We start from the raw sequence: 21518 nt of genomic DNA on the forward strand, positions 1-21518 counted from the left end.
AAGTCACTCCAAATCTTGTGCTGGGAAAGCCTGTGCTGTCTGTGTAATACCTGATTGGCTGCCCCAAAACATCTGTTTTCCCTCCTTGCCCTGGTACGTTTCTTGGCAGGAAAAAAGAAAAAATATAGTATAGGAAAAATAATCTTCAAACATTGTTCAAGGTGTTCCAAAAATATGCTGTCTGTCTGCCTAAGGCTTGTGTTACAAAAGAATCACCACTGTAGCTTAAATTGCATTTGTAAATTGAAGGGAAAAGACTGGAAAGGGAAACATTTTTTGTCTTTTATTATGCTATATATAATACAGTTTATTTAGCACAAATTTTCATTCAGTAGTCTTAAAAAAGGAAGAAATCTGAACATCTTTGATGAATTCCCCGAGGGAATCCTACAGACACTTAATAATAAAACCCAACATAATCAAATGTAGGTTTTCTGCAGCTGCTGAACTCAGCAGAGAGCATGGTTTCAGTGCTGTACAGTATTAACTTCTAGAGCAATTGGAAGTTTGCAGACTGAATTCCCTTTCTGCTAAGAAAGCCTGCCAGTAAAGCCAGCAACTTTACAAAATACAAAAAAAAAAAAAACCAACTCAGAGTCTAGAACTAAAGTCTTCACAAAAAAGAAAGATCTTGCCAAGATCAGAGAGGACTAAACCTACCTGATTTTCCCATTGCTATCATGTAACGTAGTCTTTCTCCCTCCTTTGTTTGTTGGAATCTTTTCATTTATGACTCAGATTTGGAACTAAAAGTCCTTTATCATTAAATCTAACTGTCTGTTTATTTGTGTTCTGTTACAATTAACTTGAAATATGTGATTAAGATCTTTAACCAGATAATAACTGGGAGGAGAGAAAATCCAATTAGAATAGTACTTTACGTAAGCAAACAAAGCTATCTACTGAATTCTGATTTATGGCAAAAGCTCTTTGGTTTATTAATAAATCAAATAGCTCCATCTCTTCCCTATGAAATGATAGGGTAGATATACACTGTATATTACAGCTGATGACTGTTTTGCTGCAGACATGCCTTTTGGCAAAGGAATGAACAAAAGTTAGACATCTTGCGTGTAACTGCTTTCAGCGGTTACAAAGAATCACAAAGGTAACATAACATTTCACAATGATTAAAGTTTCATTCCTTTTTATCATACCTACACTTCAGCAGCAAATGAAACATGAACTGCGATGATGTTTTCATGTATTAGCAGATAAGAGAAGCTGCATCTAGACAGAAGTTAAAGTCAAAAGTGTTACAGGGCAAACCATGATTTGTGCTGTTTTCTGGATGAAAGTTCATGAAAAGAATAAATTCTCCACCACTATCTTTAATTCTTCTCTCATGGTGAATTTCTGTATCACTGTGAAAACACAGAAAAAAAAGACATTGCACAGCAGTTACCTGATGATTTTCAGTGTCTTCCCACTTAGAGAACAGGCCTGCACACAGGCAATGAGAAAGTAAAACTGGTGCCATTCCTTGTTCAGTGCTGCGTGGCTTAGTAAGACACCAGTAACCTGCTCCTCTGACCAGCACAGCACACAATTTTCTGTGGATAAGTCATAACAAGGTCTTGAAAGATGTGAAACAGAGGTTTGAGCAATTTCTTCCCATATGGTTTGAGAATTTCAGAAATACTGATATAAAGAAAAACATGCACAAAACCCCCACATGGGATTTGTTCATAGCCAGCATACAGAAGCCTTCAGTGACTAAATGTTACTCTCTTCATTCTAGTGGTAAGAGTTCTTTCTTACTGATATACTTTTAAAAACAGCTTTCCCTGCATGCATGAAATGATGCACAAAATACGTTAGAGGAGTGAAGACTGCTTCTTGCTTTACTTTTCTTCTGTCATATTATTGCATATCAAAATAGAAAAAAAAAAGAGGAAAAAAAGGATGGGATCCAGTTCAATATGAAACTGACTTTCCTCAAATACCCGACTTCACATTTTGATTTTGCCAAAAAAGCCTTAGTTCACTGCCTTCCTCTGAAAAAACTACTAACTTTTTAGGAGCTCACAGGTATTTCTGAAAGCTTGAAACTTGCCAAAAGGGCACACAGAGATAGGCATTTTATGTACTCAGGGATTCCACAGAACATAGTTAATTTCTTCGGGAGTCTTCTTGCTAAAAAAATATTTAACATCCTATCCATATATTTTATTTCTTCCAATTTCTTAAAATTGTTGTTTTGAAATTGAAATTCATTGTTAAAATGCAGTAATAGAAAGGCATATTTTCCTTATGTAAGCAGACCCACTCAGTCTGCAAAACCCTGCTACATATTGATTCCTTCAAAGCTGAGTATCAAAATAAATTGCAGATAGAAAGGGTTTTGTGACTAGGCTTTAACAAAGCTCCACCTATTAAACATGATGAAGAGTTTCAGGTAAAACAATACCTTAGGACTGCGATAACCGCGCTGTGTTTGGGGGAGGAAGCACAAATGTACACAGGGTAAAAAGCATAACGGAAAGATTTTTTTGTCATCCTCTGAAAAAATTACATCTTTAGGATGTAATCTTAGGCAAAGTGCTGAGAGGGAAAAAAGGTTTATAATGCATCTACAGAGTCAGAAACCAACAGGTAGACCGATGAAGGAGCGATAGAGATCTGTCACAAAAAGGAGACTGAATTTAGCTCTCTCCAACACAACCCTGGAGCTTCAGCTGTAAGATCAGTCTGAATGTCTACAGTGAAATGCCAACCTTTCCGACTCTGCTGGCAACTTCACGAAACCGTCATCATAGCTCAAGAAGCAAAGCATGCTGCTGTGCCAGATGAGTTAGCCTGACAATTACACAGTGTTCAAACAACATATTCCCCTTCATTAAATGCATTTTGTATGGGAGATTTAATGGCCTGCTGGTGATATAAATAATGCATAGTTATTAAAATGTTTTCCTTTACTCTGCCCTACTTTACTGCTGCAGAAACCTGAGTTCAGTCCTTCCTTCCAATAGGACAGCATGTGTACCCCAGGATGCCCTTGGGAGGCAGTGACAGTTACCCACTTATCACACTCTGTTTACTGGCTATGCTGGGGATCTTATCCAGACCTCTCCCTGCAGTACAATTGCTGGATGAGGGCTCTGGGATTTGTTTTGGCATGTATGTCTGGAGGAAACAAAAAGGGAGAAATGGAATCATGGGGAAAACTCGAAGGAAATATTTAATAGGCAAAAGTCTGCCTCAGCTAGAAGAATAGCTTTCCAGTTTAAAAGCATGTAAGCACACTAAGAATGAATCCTCCTAATGCATCAGTCCATCCCATTATTGCTTTATGTAGCAGTACTCTCTGCATTTACCATATAAAATTAATCTGACCTTTTATTAATGTGCAATTGGAATTACATATTGATTTTATGTATCCGAAGCATGCAGACTGTTTATATACTAAGAGTGAAATGTTTTAATGTCTAAACAGCATTAGTCTCTTTGCCAGAATTTATCTGTGCCACTAATTCACAAAAAAGGAAGAAACAGTTTGATCTATGCTATTTAGGAACTAAAGAGATTCAGCTGTGCACTAGAATTTAATAGCTTTGTTTTCTACACTGACAACTACTACTGTAAATGGATTTTTTTCCAGCACCGTTTGTTTAAATGGAACAGAGATATTCAGCATTCAGAAACACTGGAACAGCTGAGCAAGCCAAAAACATGTTAGGGGGTTGATCCTCCTCTGGCTGACCTAAGTAAAAGTTTTCCCCTTCACAGAAAACAATATGAGAGAAGAACACAATTATCCATCCTGCAGGAAAAATGTGTTGCTTGTAAAGCCTAGGAAGACCTCAATATTCTCTGACAATCAGCTGAAGAAACTGCTATTAGTCAATAACAAGACAAAAAACCCAAAAGCCAACAAAGCTGAAAATATACACATGCAAGTTCTATTGTCCCCCCTTGGACTGACGGCCATCCTTAGCAAAGCACTGAAAATTACAGTGGTGTGAACGTATTCATGGACTATAGCAGCACTGAAGAACAGCAAGGGAACAGAGCATGTCAAGGCTGAAATATGGACTCAGACGTCGATAATCAACAAAGTAGTATCTGCCTGTTTCAAAAGCCAGCCACTGAAATGAATGAATGGGTTCACAGTCTGTAATAACCAACCTCAGCATCAGCTCAGCGCTTCAACTACACTGCAAACCCAAGTCTCTCAAGGGCTTGCAAAACTTTGTGTACAACCCACACTGCTCCTCTAAAGGCTCTTCACTTTGTGTTCACAGACACTCGGTGGGATGGAACCCTCTCCACTTTCCAGTACTTTCCCCTTTCTTGAGAGATTTCTAGCAATATTTCTGCTGCATTTCATAACTGCTGGGAGAAAATTTCACTTGATTAGTGGCAAAAACATTGCATGGTCATTTAAATCTAGTAGCACAATAGCTCAGGTCAGCTTCTGAATATACCTTGGCCTACTCCTGCTCTAGTCTGGGCTGCTGGCCAGTCTGCCTTCCTGTGGGATGAAGCTCTGCCAGAAGAAATGGGAATGGGAAGGACTAAGACATTTAGACCAGAAGAGGGAAATGCCAAGCACCACTCTTGCATCATTCCACAAATAAAAACCAGAACATCAGAGTCGTGACAGAAGAGAGAGTGGCTAGTAATGAAGGGGTTTTCTTATGAATGGTAAAACCTAACAGTAGTAGCTGTAATGTCAGGATGCAGTTAAACACACTGAAGCTCAGTAAGCCCATCTCAACCCAAAGACAGAGAATCTGGATAAAAGCAGCTTTACCTCCCAAGGCATTATATGCTTAAGAAATGTTTTTAGGATGTGAGGGAAGCCTATTACATACAGTAACTGCTCAAGGAACTTCAGCCAATGCCAGCTGCAGGAAAGCACAGAGGGAAAGAAACAGTCCTAATGAAGACACTTTTTATCCCAAATATTACAGGGAAGCATACATATAAGCAATACCATAGGTCTATCAGCCTTTCCACGAGCATCTCCAGTGTGAGAAGGCTATATGACCAAGTGAAAACTCCCCAAGCCAGACACTGGCATACCATCTTTGCTTGGAATTGTATCTTGTATCAACATTCACTATCATATGCCTGCCCTACTAATGCTTCTGAGGCAAATACTGCACTCAGAGTGCATTTTCTGCACTTAATCCTGGATGTTTCTGTATTTCCCTCATAGCCCTGTGAAGAGGGTGGAAGGGCAGCTGTGAAGACTAAGAGTCAGTCAGAGGGTGGCATGGTTGTGGTTGCCGTGCACGGTATATAGGGGATTTTGGGATGGCTGCTGGACACTTTGGCTAAGAGCTTCACTCTCCAGTCTGTCTATTCTCATCTGAGTAACTGAACAAGTTAAATTTCAATCAACATGCTACAGACTCCAGTAGCAATGTGAAAAACACCTTTTCAAAAACTCAAGGAATTCAAAGGTGGCTTTTTCCAGATGCCAGCTGATTACATACATCTTATGAAAAGAAATTCAAAATGGCCTTGCCAGTTCCAAATCTGGGCAGCAGAGCTGGGAAATGAGCTGAGGGGGATGAACACATACAGCTGTGTAGGGATTGAGGTTTGCTTCCTTGTTCAGCACTCTAGACAGCCTCATGCTTCAGGCATGCACAATGCACAAGTTCCTGCAGAGTCTTGTCTTCAGTAATCTGTATGCTTTGTTTAGTTATGTGTGGACTTAAAACATACATGAATATAACTGTCTTTAAAGGTCCCCTTCCAACCCAAAATATTCTGATTATGTGATTCTTATGCAAACATTCACTACTATAAGCATTCCACAAACGTGACATGTGGAAATGTAAACAGTGAGAACAAATGTCAGGAATGAGATGAACAGTGAGAACATCAATTAATAAAATAGTTTGTGTAATTTTTCTTCCACATCATTATCAAGTGATCTGTCTGAATCAAAGATCACCAAGATAGCTTCGAGGGCAGCACCAGGAGATACTCCACTAGTTTTTGTTTCTTTTTTGTTGCTTTTTGTCTATCCCTCCCTGTTACACTGAAGCAGCCTGTACGTCAGATCCCTGTGATGCTAGCCATACAGGCCACATTGCTGCACAGGTACATAAGTATCTTCAGCCATCTGAGGTATGGCTTGACTCTGGTATTTAATCAAGTTGGGCCAAAAATATAATAAAAAAACCAGGCTTGGAAAAGTTAGAGAGAGGTTAGTAAATGCTTATGACAACTTATACACACTTTCTAACCATGCCGTATGTTAAACATCTCATTCTCTTTCTCTTAGAAGCCAAAACATTAATTGCTCCCTACTTTGATGTAGAACAGTCCATTACTGTATCATTAAGAAAGCTGAATTAGTGCATTAGCGCTACTGTCCATAAATCTCCATGTACTACTGATGTTTTTAAATCAAACCCAAATGGAAGTACTAGCACTATAGTTCTGTGTGGAGAACAGTTTCTTCTCCAGTCACGTACCTACAGGGTAATCATCGCTTTCTCTCTCATAGGCACATACACATATGTAAAGTGTCTCACCATCAGCAAGTTATAGAAGAGCTGGAACGTGTGAACCTGAGTATAACTGTGTTAATGGAAATTTTCATGAGTTTACTGAAACAGCAATTTTGAGACATAGATGAGGCCAGTCACTTCCCATGTAAGTACATTTTAATGCAAATTTCAACTGTCCTTCATGGCGTTATTAGCACTAAAACACGTAGAAGGCTTGGAGAGTAGCAGGTGGAGAAAACAGAAGTGGGATGAGGGTTCACATCCCTGATGCTGAGATAAATACAGGAGTTCCTCATTTTGTTGTTTTGCCTTTACTGGCAGAAAAGCAGACCCCCTCTCTACCTCAGTGCTTCCAAAGGAAAGTGAGACCATACCATCATAGCTGGGGTTAAACACGGCTTAATACTGTGAACCCTCCTGCTCTGGAAAAGAAGGCTTTTCCATCCTTTCCAAACCACTGATGCTGCCAGCTGGGGTTGTGGTATGAGAGACAAGTGTAGCATGATGTAGTTCCAGCTCAAAAATCCTAGCCCTAAAATCAAGAGTTCTCAATGTAATATTACAAAATCTAATTTCTAAAAACAGATACTCCAGACATTTCCTGTTCCCAGATGACAGGCAGTCCAATATATGCCTAAGGAATAAACAGTTCCCGAAATAAACTTTTGTTCAGAAAAACTGAATTAGGCTAGAAGATGAGAAAAGTAATAATAATAAAAAATAATTGGAAATCCTCCTCTTGTTTTAAATGTAAATGTTTACTTTTCTGTCACTAGAAAGCAGTATAGCATTTTATTTTCTATATGGACCTGGAATGCTCTTTTGTTTTCTGATGCTTTTTCATAGAAACAGCAGAAGGGAGAGATGTTCAACTGTCAGTAAAGAGAATGAAATGTCCTACCTCTCTAGAGGGCAAATGCAGCACAATTACTGGCATAATACATGTTCTTACATGGATTTACCACTGTTCCACCAGTGCTGGAAGGATTACCCTAGGGATGGGAGGTCCTTCCTGACCAAGACATTCAAACTTAGATTCAATTTAGCCCCTCTGACCTACATTAAACCACAAAAACAAACAGCCAATGCCAATGGTAAAAGTCAAGTACTCGGCACTCTTCAGAAATTGACTTTTCCTCTGTTCCCCATCCCCCAGTGCTTAAATTAAGATATCCAAAATTTTCTCTCACAGTTGTTCAGATTTTTTGTCCAACTAATGAAGCTCTCTCAACAGTCAAACTTGTGGCCCACACACCTGCACAATGGAAACTAGAAAGAGACAGCAACCTTGCTCAAAGTTGACCAAGGAGGAAGTGAACTGTAATTCTTGAGTTTTTTATTTCCCCATACATCCCAATGTGAGACTGCTAACTAAATGCTATGGTAAAACAATAGAGTGAAAAATTGTTCTCAGCCTTCCTTTAAGGAAGTTTAGATCACACAAGACTTTGCCACAGCAGTGGCTTGGGCCTTGCTCTGCACCAGGCCTTTGATTCTGTTAGAGAGACAGTTGTTGCTTCCTCTTTAACTAGACACGTTCACAGATTCCACACAAGTCATTTCTGAACACTCTACTATCCAAAAGAAAGATAAAATATAGGTGCAGAGTTCTTCATAGGGACTCAACCCTCATCAAAGCGATTTACTGAATATTCAAGGTCTGAACTCAAAGGTCTTCACAGGGTGTGACATGCTTGCATTTTGCACTGACAAACACATATTCCTACAAGATTTGGTTCCCTAAGATCTTCAGCAAAACTGTAAAAATAAAAAGACAGTTTAAATTTAATATTCCAGTAGGGCACAGGGAAAAAAAAAAAAACCACTGTTTTCTTTTGCTTGTTTGGTTATTTTTTTTAACTCTCTTTTCCCTTGGGGAAATCTAATTTTGGCAACATGTGTGGGATGGAGCACTATTTTGCTGGTTTAGCATGTGTATATCTGGAATTTTCGAGCCATTTTTCCTAGTCTTGTGAACCTTCTCAAAATACTTCAAAAAAGAAAGACACAAGGGATGACCCCTGAAAGATGCTACAGAGAAATTCACTGTTCTTGTGGCCTGATTCTACCCTGTTAAAGCACTTATAGTCTAAACAACAGTGTACTATTCCCACTCATTTCAGATGGGTGATAGCCTGAGGGCTATACAGTGAGACGATGAGCTCCAGGGAGAGTATAGCTATGCCCATTTTTGTGTTGCTTTAGAAGACTCAATCAGACTCTTTGAGATAAGAAGCTCATATCAGCAGGTGAGCTGAAAACTAGTCTGCCTGAAAGTTGTGCTGGTTTAACTTCTGCAGTTCTCTCAAACTTGGGCTAGTTTAACTAACGCAGATGGCTACATAATATATCTCAGCTCAGTTTAGGCTAAACCAAAACTTTAAAATTGCTTTATTTTCTTTTCTGGGTTTTGGGTTTTTTTTACTTTTTTAAATTATTTTTGGGGGGAGAAAAACTGAATGCAAAAGAAAAACCTACATTGAGATACCAAGGCTGCCCTGTGAGTTGTTCTCATGCAATTCAGATTGAGTTGCCCTTCATAAAGTACCTCATATATAAAGCTGCCTGCAGTCACCAGCAGTCAAGCTTACAGTGCAGCCCTTCTTCTAGAAGTCTTCTCTTTTGGACCAGTTTCTGCCTGTGATGCACAGGGAAAGAAAGAGATAGTGTAAATAGCTTAATGCTTGTTCCTCTGTGTCCAGCTGCACCCATATGCTTCCAGCACTGCGCAAGAACAGTGGAAGTTAAATGAACAGTGGGCTGGAATGAAAGCTGGATCTGTCAATGCAGCCCAGCTTCCAGGCTGGGATAGATGAACGAATGTGCTTGCGTGCTCTAAGTTTATACATATTCCAGAAGGGTTCACATACTGACTGTTGAGGAAATCAGACTGATGAGTTATTTTGGTACTAGTCTGCATGCAAATGAAGCCTCCCAAACACGCAGACACCAAATTCAGATGTGCTTCTTAGACAAAGTAAATAAGCAGCCACAAAGTCATTTGCAAGGCTTATCTAAATCTGTGCAATCATGCTGGTACAAGTTTGTTTTGAACAAAGGTCTGCTCTTAGGAGAAAATGAGAGGAAAAGTTAAAAAATGCATCCTTTAACCCTACTAGCTCTCAGAGGGATACATGCACCTTCCCAATGGCAGCCGCCACGTTTAGCTTAGCTTTCAGCTGAACTGAGGGTTTCCACATAAACATCCAGGACATGGCCAGTGGTTAATAAACCATAAGCTGCTCCAGAATCTACAGTGAGTCTTTGTGGATTTTGTTAAAAGGCATACTGAATAAAAACAGTGGAGCAAGGAAACGTAAATGTTTTTTATGAGTCTAGATTCATACTATCAAAATATACTAAATCAAGTTTATGAGACCTGAAAGGGAGTTCTGAGCTCTCACAGCCTAAGCTGTATCTGCTTATCCACTCTCTGAAGAGCGGTTGACACGTCTCAGATGGATGGAAAACATTCCATAAGCAACTGTGGAGGGTGTGGTGGCACAGCAGCCTGCAGAGTAGCACAGAAAACACATTGATTCCTCCTGCCTACTGTGTCTCCTGTTAGATACAGCATACCAGAAAAGGCTGCTCTGACTCGGCAGCAGCAAGGGTGTGTTAGAAATTAGAAGGAAACTGGTGGAATACCAAGAAACACTCGATTTTTCCAAGAGACGCTTAGTGGTCACTGCTAATACTGTTAGATCACTCACACTGGGGTATAGTACAGTGCTTTCTCATAGCTGCACTGTCGAGAGTGTCATGCTGCACACATGGATCTGATTCCTGTTTCAGTGCGAACACAGCCCACTGCCCTTTTGACTTTAAAGACAGAATAGGCAGAATTACTTTCTTGACTGCTTTAAACATTTCTATCACACCCTATCACTGTAGTAGCTGGATAACAAGTCCACAGTATTTAAAGTCTTGTAGGAAAAAACTGTCAAGGCCTTTGAAAATCTCCTGTTTCCTTTTTACTACCTATTCACTGAGTGTGTTTCTTTTTTCTTGACTATTTTGAGCGTAGAACAAAACGGTACACATGCAAACTGGTATCTTCAGACATACAAGCCACAGACAAATACAACAGTGACCCTTCCCACAGCTTATGTATTGATAGGGTTTCACATACAGAAAGTACATGTTTGTGCCAGACAGATCACATTTGTTAACAAACACACAAAGCTAAAAAGCAGTATGTTCCTAGTGTACTATAAATCACTCAGACAAATTGAAGCAGCACTAAAATAAGCAAAATTTCTGGTCACTTGCACTATAAAGGAAAACAGTTTATTGGAATTCACAAGTGGAGAGGTCCAACCTAAGCCCACAAATGCTGATCTTGGATCTTCTCAGCATATGTGTAGAGTAAAATGATGCCTGCAAAGCACTGGAGACAAGCATACAAAACAAATTCTATAACTGCTTACTGCTGCTTCAAGAGATAGGCTAAAAAGTGATCAGGATAGTACTTTTCTGAATTAAGTTTTGGAAGGGGGAAACTGGAATAGCTTTTACTCTCTGAGACTATGGATCTTACATGCTGCTAATGCTCAAGAGGGGCACAGGAAAATCCTTCAGAACGTGCTGGCAGAACAGCTGCCCTCCTAGAGGACAGCTGTACCCAATGTAACAGCACCGGGCTTGCCGGCCTCTAGAGAGGGCTTTTGGAGAGAGCGCTGCAGTTGCAAGAGGACTAACCTGTGCACACCCCACTTCAGTGACTCCAGGCTCTCTATGGCAAGCAGCTCAGCACAGATCTGTGGGACTATAAACTGCATGGGCAAGCACAGGGCAGGGACAAAATAAGGAAAGCATAAAAGTCACTCAAAATAATTGTTCCTAGCCCCATCCCTGCTCCTTGCCCATGCTCAACAGAGTGACGTGTATATAAACAGTTATCCTTCACTGACCTGCTTTGCAGGCACATGCTCAGAAGTTACCAGTTCATATAAGAAACACAGAAAGGCCAAGCTTTGTAACACAAAAGCTTCTTTCAATACTTGTGATACTGCTACAGAGACATTATTCAAAGACAGCTGTTGACAGCTATTTTAAAAAGAAGCTTCCAAAAAAATCTGTGTTTCTTGTCCTACGATAAGCCACATGACCAGGCACATCATCCTGTAACGGAGGTGAGGGAAGAGTTTAGCAGTGTGGGAAACAGACGGTTAGGTCTACATATCTATTTGCTTGTTTTCCTTCTTGAACAGAGCTGCAGAATGACACAGGACGCAACAACTATGAGCATAAATGAGAGTTGTTCTGCTGAGTACAGTGGTAATATAAAAATTTAAAAGTATTCTTGTCCAATGCATGAACAAGTGGGGGTGCAGGTCCTGTAAGATTTGTGAATGAACTTTCCTGAGAGTTGGTAAAAGGATGGTCAGCATGTGGTGCAAAAGAATTTTGGTCTTCCAAAGTATTTTATGAGATCTAACAATAAGCTCTCTCCAGTTGCTGTCACTTAAGAGATAGATACCCAGATAGGAACTGAAGTCCTCTCCAAAAAAAACAGGCATCACCTTGCTTATTCCATGATATTTGGCTGTGGGCCTACTGTTCCTCCAACATTTCCAAAGCAGCTCCCTCTATACACTGCTGAGTGCCTCTCAGCAGAGAAGCACCTTCAAGAACAAGTAAGATCCTATGCATGAAATGAGGAAGCTAATGCTGCTGCATGAATTAAGTGTGGTCAGACAGGTGTTGGACAAAACTTTAACAAGGATGGCAAGTATCCTGCTGGATAACTTAAAGGACGCTGTTACAGAGATAGTCTGTGATGCTGCAGCTGCTGAGGACTGAGGACTTGGTACTTGCAAGCGTGCACTTTCCCTATGACTTAGCTGATGCAGGAAACCAGGGTTGGGTATTTCCTGCTTCTTGGCTATTTTAAGAGAGGAGAGGTAGTCACATGTGGTTTTCTTACAAGCTCTCTTTCAGTACTTGAATTCTTGGGGCCCAGTACTATTTTCATTGGAATGAATGAGCATTCTGTCATTGGTCCCTGTTTAATCCCTGACTATTATGTACCTCTCTGCTACTGTAGCTAGGCATCTTGTGATGTAAAATCTGTTTTAAAAAATTATTTATCCACATATCTTAAAGCACACTTCTGAGATAGAAAAGTTCTATAATAATCTTATAATACAGAGAACAAAGATTTGGAAGAAGGATGAACTGGAAACGCAAAGTGCTGTAGGTGTTTACAAAGCTGACTCTAAGCTGACTCTATCTGTATGACATCTGACTTCCTCAGTAAAGCTGGGTATACTGAGCAAGTTATGCCACATATACCCTGATGTGCTAAGCTGCTTGGCACATGAACCTAGCTTTGCTTCCCCAGGTGGCCACTGTTTCCTCAGCCTTCTTGCCTAACTAGATCCAATACAGTCTCCAATAACCTTTAACTGTTCGAGGAGGAAAAGGCACTGCTACTCACTTCCACACAACAGCCTGAAGGTTACAGGTACTGCCAAACTGTACAAACACCAGACTTGAAGTCTTCAGCTGCCTGGTTCGGATCAGCAATTTAATGCCCACTGAGTATGCCAAACATGAGATTGCAGGGATATTCCTGGCTTTCCTGCTGTATTAAGGCACGCATGAGTTTACTGGTTGAAGACAGAAGAGTGACTCCACAACTGATGCCGTAGGCATACATTTAGGCTTCACAGCTTAAGGGTCAACAGGTCCCCTTACAGCCCAACAGATTCCAAGAATCACACTCCTAGTGATGAATCATGACTTTGCTGCCAGGAAACTGGGGATCCTAATGTAGTACAAGGGACTCCTCAGGGCAGCAAGGCTCTTGAAAGCCAGTCTTGAGATGATCTGTACTTAGACACTTCAACACTGTTTACCAGCACCTCCTGCTGTGTATCAGATGGTCTTGGATCACAGAAATCCAATCATTTGCTGTGGATGAGTGGAGGAACTGGCACATTCCCAGGTCTTCCTTTGAGACAGAGCTGGGATATGCCCTTAGCTTATAACTGTAACCACAAACATGAAAGCATCCCTGTATTCAGTAGTGTAAATGCAATCTATAGTTTTTGTACTACATAATTTGCCTGAGGTCATGTAGGAAGTCTATGCTGGCAGTGAAGTGGGATACATCATCTGAGTACCACCCTGGAGTTCTACTCACTGGGAAAAAATTCAGTGGGAAGGAGATGGGACGATTGAGAAGCAATTCAATCAGCTTCTTTGAAACAACCAAAAGTTTTTGAAGCATGTGGCCTGTAGCTGATTAGGCTTCTTGCTGTGGCAGTAGCTGCTGTGTCATGTCTAAATTCTATGTGGAAATCACTGATTATTAAACAAGTCTTTATCTCATGTTTTCACACACTATTCAGAGAGAGGCTTTATCTACCATAAAGAATTATTTGGAAGGCACATTGATTTTTATCCTATTCAAAGGATTCCAACTTCATTAATGGTGATTACCTCAGTATAACTGTAGGCTTGTGTAGTTACACTTAATGGCCGTGGTAAGCACAGCAGCTACACTGTTTACAAAATCTATCAAAAGAGAAGAGCTACTAGGAAAAAAAGATTTAGCTGAAATCTAGAAAATATTTTTTTTCCCCTAACAAAATACAGGAAACTGGGGTTAGCTAGCAAGAGGTAAGGGAAAGGAGGGTATACAAAGAAATACTATTTCAGTAAGATTATTAAAGCAAGTAAAACTTCAGGTAATTTCCTCTAATTCTGCTGAAAGTAACTGATCTGGATTTTGTTTTGTTTCAAAGTAGTGCTGTTGGAGAGAGATAAGCACAATGAGAGAGCAGTACAGCAGCTTTTCAGCACAGACACCTCCAGAACGCATGTATGCTGTCCCTTTAAATCTTACAAGCTTTAATGCTCCAAGTGCTGGAGGGATATTCTGCAACATGGAGTTTCAGGCAAAATTCCTAATTGAAACTGATCTGGTTTGCAGACAGGAAAAGTAGTTGTTTATATTTAAATATCGTCTCACTGGGGAGTTAAAATGTGTTTTCAAAAATCAAGCTACAATAGAAGCCATTAAAAACCCCCAACATTTTCCAACCACACACAATTGCCCCAGATAATTCCTATTCAAATTCAGGGGAAAATTATGGTAAAAATTCAGATACTATGATGAGGTCAGCTGTTGGCAAGTACTCGTATTTCAATGACAACCATAACAATAATTCATTAGCATTACTAGAACAAGAAGATTTAGCTGGTGCGGAGTGGATTGGTGAACAGTTTACTTACCTGAAACAAATTCTTACCTTAAGTGAGAGTTATGAATGGCAACTTACCAGCTCTAAGAACCTCCTCACCACCTGTCTTTGTTTTAAGTTAGTTTCACCATCCAGGTTAGCTGTTTCTATATGGCACAGCCCATCAGGATCACTTGAGGAGAGCAGCAATATGTCAGCAGGTATAATTTCATTGCAGCGAAGCTGCACAAAGTCTCCAACTTTCACCTCTTTCCAGTATCTGCTTATATATTTCTTCTCATTTCTAGGGAAAAAAAAAAAAAAGACATTAACAGCACCTGTATTTAAAGAAAAAAAATGCACAGAATGGGGTTCTTCTCTTAAGATCTGGTTTGACTAGAGGACAACATAGTAATGTTAAAACCTGGTTAAGCAGGTTAAGCAGCTTCACACACTCTTTTCCCTCCCTCTGTGCTCTGAGCCATCTGCCTGACCACATGAAGGGGAAAGGGCTGCTGTCCATACTGAGTGAAAAGGAGTCTCTTTCAGGGCACGAAGGGAACTGAAAACAGACTTAGTGCAGGTCACCCCCATTGCACAGCTCCTGAACTTCCTCCATCATGTACCACCCTCTGATGCATCCTCAGTCAGCTTCCCCTTGTTTCCTCTTTTTATCAGGGACAGTTTGTATAGTGCTGGATATCATATTTGAATGAAGAAGCCAAAAATCCCTAACTGCAAGGAATTTTCACTATTTATCCTAAACCTACAATTACAGTGACATGTCCTGCGGAAAAACATGGTCCCAGCTGCTCTACTGGGAAAGGACACTGCCATTTCTTTTAAATATTTCTGCAATATTTTAATTCTCGCCATAGCACTGTGTTACATAGCTGATTTCTGCTTAGTTACACTGGACCTTTTATTTTGGAGTGTAATTTCTTTGTCAGTTCCAAGACCAGCCCACCCAAAACAGTGATGTGTACGTTCATTTAGATATGACCACTGAACCTCTCTAGTTTTAAAGGTCATATTACTTTGCTATTTTTTAACATTTTCTTGAGAGCAAGACGAAAAAGAAGCAGGTGATTGCCTAATTAATTCATGACGCAGAGACTCATGTGCTTTCTTGGCATTTGTGCAAATTGCTTTCTTCTTTTGTGCTTTGCAAAGAAATTAATTTCAAAACAGCAACAACATTAACTTGGTAGAACACCTCCAGAAAATGGGCAGCTGCTATTCTGACATTTTTTCTAAGCTGTCAGAAGACCATTTGCCACGGGAGCACCAGGATGGCTGTCAGCACTGTCACTGTCACCAGAGACAGTCTCCTGTGACAGCACTTTAAATGGCAGAACGAGATTCTGACGGTTCTAGGGAGTGGTGCCAGCTTTTTTATGTTATTTAAGGTATACTGTTCTGAAACACATCACTTTCAGTAGTAATGTAAATAGATTTGTAAGCAAGTGAAAACATGCAACTCCTGCCAGCGTTATTACCTTGGAGTTACTGTTAGTCATGCCATGTCTAACTCATCCTTGTCATTCCTTCACTGGTGTTACAGAAATTAGTAACTTAATTGTCTTTTATTAATGTATTTAGCCTATATCCTTAACAATAATACACCAGGTAGCATGACAAGGATGTATTAGATCACATTTTACTTAGCAGAATTTCTTCACTGTCCTTTCCTAACATCCAGTTTATAATTGGAGGAATGTAAATTACGGCTGTGATTTCGATTTTGATAAAGCCTGAAAAGAATTGAAAAGAGCCAAGTTTAAAACATGATAGTCTTAACAAAGGCAGGTAATATACATACTGGGTGCTGAAATTACTCATTCCCTTCACACCCAGGCTGAAACTAACATTTAACTCTTCCTGCTAACGAGTATGAATTGCTTTGAAACCCAGTGTGTCACAGCATAGTACAAATCACTGCACCGCAGATCTGGAAGGTTCATTAGCCCTGCAATCTGTAGCTCCAAATCCCGCTAACATGTGGCCATTGCTCTTCATCCTTTTTAATTTAACTGTGAAACCGGGTGATGTTCAAATGCATGTACAATGATTTGCAGTACAGAAGTATGATCACGCTAAAAATATCAAGTAGCCCCATACTATGCTATAAGCACTACATTATTTTTTTTAACTTCCATTGTTTGGAAAACACTGCTATTTTAGCATTTCCTCATTTCTCACACACTTAGTAACTGCCACAGCTGTATACACTATGGCAGGAAGGGTGGATATTGAGCAACACAAGGTAAAATGGCTGTGCTGGGATAAATGAGTTTGTTCAGCCTGGAGAAGGCTGCAGTGAGACCTTACTGCAACCTTTCAGTACCTAAACGGGGCTTATAAGAAAGAGACATTTACAAGGGCCTGTAGTGACAGGACAAGGGGGAAATGAATTTAAACTGAAAGAGGGTAGGTTTAGATCAGAAAGATGTTCTTCACTGTGAGGATGGTGAGACATTGGTACAGGTTGCTCAGAGAGGTGGTTAATCCCTCTAAGTGTTCAAGGCCAAACTGGATGGGGCTTTGAGTAACCTGACCTTGTTGAAGATGTCCCTGCTTATTGACAGGGGCTTGGACTTATGCCCTTTAAAGGCCCCTTCCAACACAAACCATCTTATGGTATTTATCCAACAGTCAGCACGATTTTGTCTGGCAGGGTCCTGTCAGTACATTTACCTTGTATGTGCTTCTGGAAGGTCTTCCTGTCTTTGGCTCTTAATGTCCTAAAATCATCTGCACATTATACTGTCTTTCATAATTACCCAGCTGAGAAATTTATGCTTATAACACAGATGCCTTGGTCTATTTCTCTTAGACTTTGCTGTGTATCCTTGCTTTGTCCTGACTCCATTGCTACTGAGTGGTTGATGACAGTCCTTTGCAGTTTCAGCAGAGTGCTTTGTCAAGTTTAAGTAAACATCATCTGACCTCCTGGACAATTTTGTTGAAGGGCTCAAAGAATTCTGTCAGGAACAGGGAGGCACCATCTCAGGTAGTGAGTCCAGCACCTTTCCACAGTCGCAGAAAACCCTGATATGAATATTTAGCCCAGAAGCTGATGCTGCAAGAAACCAAAGCTACAAACCATGATAAAAACCACAAAGAAGTCAGAGATACTAATTCTTATATTTCAAAACCTTCTTATGTTTCAAAGTCAATAGAAGTCTCCCAAATCAATAGGCTGTGATGAGCTACTGCCACTCTGCAATGGGAATAGATACTGTTGTCACTCTCCAGTGAAATTACCACCATGAAGTATTAGTTTCAGACAGCTAAGCCCAGCTACTGTAACGCATTGTGCTGGGCTCACATATTAAAAATGTCTATCCTTCTGCATACAACCTAAGTTTTATCAACACATTTGCGTGCAAATGATTTATCTGTCAGCTGTGGTTTAAAACCACAGTCATGTAAATCTTCATTCTCCTCTCTGCCACAATCAGAAGCAGAACTTGCCAGTGCTTTTACTTTTCTGAGCATATCTCTACAGGTAGACATTGACTGAAATCTAAAGATGAATGGCTAAAAAGTCATTAAAAAGCAGCTGCATTGACATCAACACTGTTGTTAGCCAACAGCAAATGTGGTCCTGGCAGGAGTCAGACTCCTCTAGAGGTTAATGTTCTTTTGCAACAATGAAATACAATTATCCCAGCATGTCCACCTTCAAACATACAAGGGAAAGTCTGCAGCATCCTTTCAAGGGTATGAATACAGAGAAAATTATTTTATTTGCTATTAGAAATTTGTATTAGTCTACCTCCAGATGTATTTGGCCTGTGCTCTGTTTTGAACAGCCTGCAGGTTTGTGCCAAATTTGAGGTTGGCTATGGTTAACAGCAAAACCTAAGCAAAATTAAAAATATTGATGATTTCTTTTTCTTAAATATTAGTTTTAAATTTAGCATTACAGAAACTCAGAAATTGCATTGTTTTTCCTGTTAACCATGCTTTTTCTTCTTCTGGTCTAGTTTGCAGGATGAGGTGATAAAGATCATACCCATAATTTTGCTTTTCTGGCCAGGTAGACATCAGTATATAGCTGCAGAAAGATGAAGATTTCAAACAGTTTCTACTTAAACATTACACAAATAATTGTTTCTTTCTTTTGAATAGCTTTGAAATGTTTTGGTATAATAAAGAATTACTCAAGATTTCTCTAAGGGAGATAAAAAACCTGCACATATAATTTAAGAGGAATCATCCTACTCTTTTTTTTTTTTATGTTTGGCCAAAATATCACAAGCAACTTCGTAAAGGAAATGTGAGGGCCATGCATCCGTCATCTGTTCCATTTGTGGATGGCCTGCAGTGTAGAAATTTTATACGTTAAAGCAATGAGATGGGACTACTAAGTAATAATTTCTTATTTCCTACACTCCTCCACTGCCAAAAAATACAGCTAATGAGTGGGAATGGCTGATGCAGATTTGATCCTCCAGTTCCACTGAGTGGTTGGGGCACCCATCCTTCTATGTAACACTGTCCTAGCTTAGTCCCAGCACAGGCTCCTGTATTAATCTCAGCAGGACTTGTAAAATACACCTGGCAAAAGAGGATGTTCTCTTGTACCTTTTGGGGTGTTGAGTCTGTTCAGTGTGTGTTACACAGCATACCACTTCCTACAAAGGTTGTGGCTGTGACCCAGAGGTCTTTAAGCCTCTCAAAACATCCAAATGAAATGTTGTTTCCCAGTCCAGGCCCATCCGCTGACCTGCTTTTGAAGAAACAATCATCTTCACTTCAAAAGAAATTAGACTGCTTTGCCTTCCCTGCCAGCTGAGGTTGGTCATTGAACCAGTCGGCTTTACAAGAAACACCACAAGCAATTAAGTCTGTAGAAGAGGAAAAGCTCTTCACAAAAGACAGGTCAAAGAGTTGTTGTGTATGTACAAGGGAGAGATGTTCTTGGTGTCAGCAAGGTCCTTCTTTTCCATCTCAAGAGGCAGAAACAGAGTGGGGTAGCACAAAACAATATATCTACCAGTGACTTAAAACGTTTAAATCAGTTGGCTACAAACACTGTGACAAGCCTCCTGGTTAGGACCAAGCTAACTAAAAAAATCTCAAGGTTTGTTGGACAGGGCCCAAGCAGAACAGCAGCTCTTGAAGGAGAATCTCAAACCATAACACAAGGACAGGACTATCACCAGGCCAGACTATCTTTAGGGAGGATTCAGCACCTAGTTGTTTCTCAACAGGTCCTTCACGGTCACAGTTTTCCCAACCTGTCTGTTATTTCCCTTATCTGAGCTTTAGCCTCACCTTCAATCCTTCACCTCTCCTCCCAACACTCCTGCAAATATGGAGGGGGTTCACACTGACTGAGCCCACAGCAGTCTATCAACACTCTGGTAGCAAGCAGAGATTTTGTCTAACTCATCACAGGCTACAAAAGCAGAGCTGCTGGGTAGCACTGAAATATGGGCACAAAACTGCTGTACCAGTACTAATTATGATTTGAAAACTACAGGTGTAGCAAATCTCAGAGGTTAAAAACAAGAGCTATCTATGAGACCAAGGCATATATTACACAAAGTCTGAACACGTTAAGTATCTATAGAAACCACGTTAGAACCATTTGGGTACAATTACAATATAGTGGCAAAATGAAGGAAAAACATGTAAGTCAATGCCAAAAGAGGTTACATAATACCCAGAATATGCCTCCATTCCACCACAAATGATAACATCTGTTTCTATGAAAATAAATCATGAAAAGGCTCTGAATCTGATATTAATCAGTCAAAACAGATTAACAGTGTGTTCTTGAGAAACATTGAAGAGAACAAAATCTCTCCATGACTGAAAAAGTTTCTGAATAGATCCTGTAATATTCCCATTATTTTAAGGGCACTTAAAAGTTTTCTTGTTTTCATGGACTTAGAATATTCTTTGTTTCTTTTTTGAAGATTAGCAAGTGCAAATGTATGTTACAGTTGCTAGAAGCAAATGTGTGTGTATGGCAATGACGAGTCATAAAGGTGCCTTTTATTAGATGCATACTTCCTGAAAACTGCTAATTTTTCTGTTACAAGTCAAACTTGCAGTGAAAAAAAAATGTACCCAGGAAACCTCTGTGATTCAGATTTATAATGTGGAAGTAATAATTTAACTTCTCTTGGCAATGTTATCACCATTATACCTCATGTTGAAAGAAATCTCACTATTGTTCACCAAAATGAAACATTTGATACCCGGAATAAATGATTTTTTCAGCCAAGAAACTTTTAATAACAGTATAAAACATAAAAGCAAAGCTTGTCATGAAACTTTATACAAACTAAAGAAAGAAAAAGCTGTGTTCCAAAACTTGATTTTAAAACTCTAAGTCTTTAGAGAGATGTTTTGTATTAAAGTTTTTTTTTAAAGTGGTATGATTCTCTTAGGTTGACTGCCAAAAAGACTAACAAAATCCAATCACCCTTCCAGGAAACAGATATACTGGCAGAGAAGAGTACCAACTGCTTTTATTTAGCAGGATGAGCAGGTAATGGTTAGTATTGAGGCTTCCTAAATGGGTATCATATAAGGAGGTGGAGAAAGTAGAGGAACAGCCTGGATGTAATTTTCATCCAGTCCTATAGACATTAAAACCTGTGAGTCAGTCACCTCTATACTAGAGCCACAAAGCTTTTGACAGCTTGAGATATGAGAACTTATCTTCTGAACAAAGTAATGCAGGAAGTCCTTAGCTTCAAATGTCTTCCTCTGAGCATCACCCAACATAGCCTTTGCACTTGACAACACTGCTTACTGGTACCTACAGCAAAAAAACACACAATGCAAAGGAGATGGCTATCCCAGCAGAGGGCCCACAGCCAGATAAGGT

General features: G+C 39.8%; 1 protein-coding gene across 1 annotated transcript in view; it reads right to left on the bottom strand.

The window, feature by feature from the left end:
- ATP10A (ATPase phospholipid transporting 10A (putative)) overlaps positions 1–21518 on the bottom strand; it is a 107862-nt gene that overhangs the window by 52625 nt on the left and 33719 nt on the right. The window contains exon 2 of the mRNA XM_005151391.3: positions 14765–14969. Coding sequence (XP_005151448.2) covers positions 14765–14969 — 205 coding nt within the window. The remainder of the gene's footprint in view (positions 1–14764; positions 14970–21518) is intronic.

Source organism: Melopsittacus undulatus, chromosome 2, assembly GCF_012275295.1.
Source record: "Melopsittacus undulatus isolate bMelUnd1 chromosome 2, bMelUnd1.mat.Z, whole genome shotgun sequence".
Classification (NCBI taxonomy): domain Eukaryota; kingdom Metazoa; phylum Chordata; class Aves; order Psittaciformes; family Psittaculidae; genus Melopsittacus; species Melopsittacus undulatus.